Source organism: Mytilus galloprovincialis, chromosome 11 (assembly GCF_965363235.1).
Source record: "Mytilus galloprovincialis chromosome 11, xbMytGall1.hap1.1, whole genome shotgun sequence".
NCBI classification, from domain to species: Eukaryota; Metazoa; Mollusca; class Bivalvia; order Mytilida; family Mytilidae; genus Mytilus; species Mytilus galloprovincialis.
Genome location: NC_134848.1, coordinates 52,848,924 through 52,854,952, shown reverse-complemented (window position 1 = coordinate 52,854,952; position 6,029 = coordinate 52,848,924). Strand labels below are relative to the sequence as shown.

General features: G+C 31.6%; 1 protein-coding gene across 1 annotated transcript; it reads right to left on the bottom strand.

Moving 5' to 3' along the window:
• Positions 1–925: 925 nt before the first annotated feature.
• LOC143051228 (uncharacterized) lies at positions 926–2,459 on the bottom strand. The gene is made up of 2 exons (XM_076224203.1): positions 2,372–2,459; positions 926–1,394 (listed from the first exon to the last, which is right to left on the bottom strand). The coding sequence occupies exons 1-2, from the start codon at positions 2,421–2,423 to the stop codon at positions 1,021–1,023; spliced, it is 426 nt and encodes a 141-aa protein (XP_076080318.1). The 5' UTR covers positions 2,424–2,459; the 3' UTR covers positions 926–1,020.
• Between the last annotated feature and the right edge of the window lie 3,570 nt (positions 2,460–6,029).

The following is a 6,029-nucleotide window of genomic DNA, read 5'->3' as shown; positions in this document are numbered from 1 at the left end:
CACATTTTCGAAAGCAAATTTACAGATCTAACATTGTTGGGTTGATGTTTAGACGAGTTAATTTACAGATCTAACATTGTTGGGTTGATGTTGAGACGAGTTTAACCATGAAATAGTGTATCTACACAGACCATGAAATAGACTATGAAATAGTGTATCTACGCACAGCATGTAATGATTTATTGACACAAACCATGTAAAAGTGTACCAACGCATGCATGCACAACCATGTACTATTGTTTCACCACACACCATGTAATACTAGTTGTGTTGAAGTGATTCAACGTTGACCATTTAATAATGTAAACGCACAGACTTTGCAATAGTCTATCAACGTACAGGATGTTAAATTGTATAAACACAGACCATGAAATAGTATATCAACGCAGAGCATGCAAAAATGTTTGAAAGACCACCATATAAATGTGTTTCAACAAAGACCATATAATAATGTATTAACGCAGAACATGTTGAAGTGCATCATCATAGACCAGGAAACAGAAAGCGCTTCAAATTAATGGTAACGAATAAAATTTCCGTTTAGAAAATCATCAAATACAAACGTTATCGTTATACCTCAAAGAGATGTTCAATTGTTCCATATAGTATTTAGTTATGTGCACCTTAAGTACAAATCGACACGAATCATAACCATACTCAATTGTTCAGCACCCAGGAGTAGTCAGTTTTGTACTAGCTGCTTTAACTTGTTATCAAATAATCGGTTACAGTTTAGGATGACAATGAACGATACATTATGACAATAGCTTACATATACATTTCAGTCACATTGATCTTAGCACTACTGTCATCTTGGATAAGGGTGCTGAATCTATTAAATTATTTCTATAAACAAAGACACAAAAGAGAATACCGAGAACCATGAGTATTCAAGCATTTTTAATGAAAAAAATGTTATCCCCATTTCAAAATAATTACATACAGAATGTATCTTTATAAATTAAATCTTCAAAACAACATAAAATGATAAAATGATTTCACATACATGTAGATTTTAGTTCAGTGCACTTTAATTATTGTAAGACACGAGTATGCACCAAAAACACTGGCCAATTCTCCATACGTATCAACGTGTACTAGGTCCGTTACATTAAGTTCAATAGCGGCAATACCCGTACTCATGTGAAATAACTGATGCGAATCATGCATTGCAGTGTACGTCTTAACTATATAATTTTCGTTTTTATAGATTGCAAAATGGTCATCACTTGCTCGGGACATTATTGAAACGGAGATATGATATAATCCAGCATATTCACAGGTAAACAGTCCAGTAGTTTCGAATGAGGTAAGGTTGACTCCGACGGCTGTTTTTATTGTTGGAAATTTTATTATCCTTCCGACAATAGTAGCATCACATGCTGTAAATGCAACTGAAAAATAAGTTGTAAATTTAACATCTAGTTGTCACAATTCGAAATAGTGGAGATTTCTAAAAAAAAAAAAAAAAAGAAACACACAACGGTTTCTAAAAATTGTTACCATAATGAGTATATTTCAAATCAAGATAGACGAACATTTGTCAATGGGTTTCGACGGAAAACAAAACAATATATGTGTGTCAAAGTCTTTTGTACAAATAACAATGGTACATTAAAACCCAGAAAAACAATTAATCGTTTCTGGTGAACATGATGACAAAATCTTTAAATTAATATTGCTTTTAACTCGTTAATCACAATTTAAAGTTTCCATTCTGTAAATATGACTTCTAGAGCTTGTATCTACAATGGAGTGTCTGCTGAAAGGTTTATGTGAAGTTTCATTTTAAATATTTGAGTGCATTTGTGTTTGCTTTTTTAAATCAACTATGACGTTGTGTAATACAAAAAGAACCTAAGTCGGTTGTCTCTTGTACATAAATTCAAATAATTTAATGTGTAATACTGTCAAATCGTGGTATGTTACATTCCAGTTTCATTCGAAAAGGGGTCGAGAAAAATATTTGAACGTAGATGACGGTTGTAAGAAATTATCCATGCACTTGCAGACAAATTGTTTGCATTCATGCATATTTATATTTAGTGTTTCAAAGCACAACCATCGTTTAATCTGGTGTTATAATACCGTATTTGGGAAGCGAAAGGTAACATGGCTACCAACACTTGCAGACAGGAAGAGCACGATTCATACTTCCGGTAATGGTTACTTTTTTTTATATGCAATGGTATGTTATGTGAAATTTGCAGCATGGTATTAGAAAGGATAAAACTTAAATCAAGTATTGGTTATCAAATAAAGATAAAGTCTGTATAATTTAAAAAACTGCCAATTTAAAAAAAATGTATAGAGGACAATCAATGGTATTTATGTTACTGTACTTGTAAAACTTAAATAAATATAAACACACCTTTGCGTCCCTCGTTGCTAACAGTCTGCAGTAATCTAGAATCAAGTGTCATATTAAATTTTTGATCGAGTTTCTCTAAACTTGCTTCTGTATTGCAACTGATGAATTGATTGTAGACTTTGCATTCTATTTAGTTGATCCTTCAATACATAACTTCTGTCTTTTAAGTCCAGCAGATCAATTGTCTGAGCATTAAAGGCGGATTGTAGGGTTAAATGTTTATGATTCAAGACAGCAATAGTGTTGTTCATTTTATGATTATTTTGTGTCAGTTCGGATATTTGCGTCATTAAATCCTTTATGACATTGCCAATAATCGTCGTATTATCCGTTTTCCAATGCACTTGCTGTTTCAGTCCAATCATCTCTTGTTGTAGTTGAGTAACGAACTGCTCAAGCTGATGGCGCAATTGTTTCTCTTCCGACAACAGTTCAATTATGGTTACGAAGTGTCTGTCTGTCAAAGACGACTGGCCTAATATTGAAGATTTCGTACTTGTATCCAACAAGAATGCAAAACATAACCCAACTGGTAAGGATAGAAAATATAAATGAAGTTTCATCTTGCCTACCAAGTCTTCTTCACGAATTTCCTCATTTATCTAGTGACTAGTATATTTAGCGTGATATGTATTGATTACACACTATTAATACACGTTTATCATATAGATAACCTAGCGTTAATCTGATATTTTCTATATTTACAATAGCTTGTCCTGTTTATAGTTATGTAACACTATTTACCTGTAACGTAACGGTATCCACATTGCACATATTTGGCAAAAATAGCAGCGGAAATCTAACAAGATTTCTTAGAGACTTAACAATTTGTATTTTTATGATTTGATACTATGCACGTCTTTCAACATAACTAAAAATGTTTAGATATACACAAAACGTTCACAGTATTTACAAACAGATGAAGTGTTTACTGAAAAAGCAAAATGTACGGAAACGTCGCCATGCAACGTCATCAAAACATCATCTTTTTTAAATTAGCAAATACGATATTTTACAAGCATCCATTTCTTTAAAAAGTGAGGAAGAATCATGGACTAATATCCAATTGTTCAAAAATATTTGAAGAAATTAACCAAAAGCTATGTTATTCGAAATTTGACGATGCGAATTAAAGCATGGATGCAATTTGGGAACTCCTCAATACAGAATCATTGATGGTTTGGAGGTCAGTTCAGACCAATTTACCTATGATTCCATATTGATTCCGAATTAAATTGGTGAAACCATATAGTAAATAATAATAAATCTACAAAATAAACACAAAATGAAAACTTTTGTCTGAAGCTTAAATAAATGTAGGTTAAAAAACTGTAAAAATAGGTGCAATTTGGGTACCCTCACCGTACGCACAAACATACTTATACAGCACAATCTTCACAACAGTGTTGACCTAGATAGAGAAATATGTTTACACGGATAATGCCAATCCACAGTACCACAAATACTTAGAAACCAAAGAGTTGACTTGCAATGACAAAATTAATCATCTTTTCCTTTAAATATCGGCAGTAAAAGCAACGCCTTGGGACAGCCGCCTTATTTAAACTGGAACTTTAAATGTGCATTCATATCCAGTCGTAATGTAACTGTTAAGTTAAATACCTCGTGTGTAATATTACATCTTTCTCTGTGCGCTTAAAGAAACCCTTTGAATGCAAACAGTCTGTTTTTATCTCAGGAATCAATCAATAACTGCCTACAATTAGTATGTTTCTATCTGATTATACAAAATATACACCATCGTCTGATCGGAATATGAACGTTGAATACAATGGCATGTTTTTGAAATATGCTCGGAGTTCGAGGAGCATAGAAGTTATAAATAGGGTTAACCGAAAAGAGAATAATCAACAGAATTAAGAAAAGGTGGTATTAAAATAAAAATAATGATTGCAAAAAAATGAATAATTTAACCAAATATACCGATTTCAACATAATCCAACTGCGTGTATATATATTTTCACAGTACACGAGACAATGTTCCGATTTGAAGAATATCTTAATATGCGTAATACAATTATTTTACGGTTTTGTTTCGTTTGTGTTTATTCCTTGATTTTTTTTTAATAATTGTTTATGTCTACCTATACTTACTGTGACGTTTACATAGATTTATGTGACACAAATGTACATTCGTTATCGTCTCTTGTACTTTGAACATATATACACGCAGTTGTGATTATTTTATATCTTTATCAGTACGAATATCTGTTTTAATTTACTCTTAGAGTGTACACATTCACGCAATAGTCAGTATTATGCGTAAAAATGGAGATTAATTACACAGAGATACATGTATCGAACATAATAGTGTAAAATAAGGACGAAGCTTGCAAATAATATGCCCGTCTTACGTTTGAACGCCTTACGATCAAAAGGACTTTTGAAGATCTTACATTTTACAGAATCACCTTCGGCGTTTATGATCTCATCTCTATTATGTTTATAGATTGAAGAGTTGAATTTAAGATTTTTCATTACGACTGAAAGGTTGTTAAAATATAGTTATGCATAGGTAAAAAACGTTCGTGTAATTTCTATGTTTGCTTGGCATTTCATTTTATGATATAGGCAATAGTGTTTATGGTCTATCAACTTATTTACTGGTAAGGTCCGCATATATGGTTGGTAGTGTTTGGTGTCAATCAACTTATTTAAATGCTAATTACACGTATATGTTTTGTAGTGCTTTTATATATGAAATGTAGCATACGAATCCTTTTAATGATTAATAAGCGTAGTAATAGTAACGTTTTTCATATTTCCTCAAAATATATATATATGTACTTGACAGAAATGCAATGTTTAACTGTATGTAATGGTTCTATTTTGCAATATAAAAGTATCTATTTAATGGTACACAATAGAAACATTTCCTAAATGTTGACTACATGATAATAATTAGTGTATATCGTTACCCTTTGAGAAGCAAGGAAAAACCTTTTGGTGATTAGTCTCAAAATATAATAATTTAATTTTGGATGTAACGCGTCTTCTGATTGGCTGACGTTATTTCGTTTTCAGTCCATAGACATAATTTAGTCATGTAACAGTGACGTCATCAACGTTTTTTCAAGGTTTTCAACGGTTTAAAATGGAATTTAGAATTCAATTATAAGAAATGACTGTAATCATGGTAATATTTTTTCTGTCTATTCGAAATAACATAAAAAAAATGGTGCACACTATTAAATAACCCGCTACGCGCGTAATTCAGTGTTCACCAAATTTTTGATGTTATTTCTTCATAGATAGACAAAATATTACAGTCATTCCTTAAATATTCCTTTTTTTTTTCGTCAGGAATATCAATTTTCGATTTATTATAAATAACCAAAAACACGCATTCGCACATGAATAGATCATGCGATAAGTTAAAAAGGTCCGATTTTGTTTTTTGTAAATATATTTACAAGTTTTGAACAGCAGTATACTACTGTTGCCTTTATTTATCAAACAGTAATCAGATAAAGGTTCCGATTTCAGTTGACATTTTCCAAGTCAAGAGGTAAGTGAGTGTATACATTCAACTAAATATCTTCACTTAAGGTGGTTTAAAACAACTGGAATAAAACAATTTGGCTCGTTTAGTTTTAATAACATTTTGAGAAAATATTTACTAAGCACCTTTGATAAA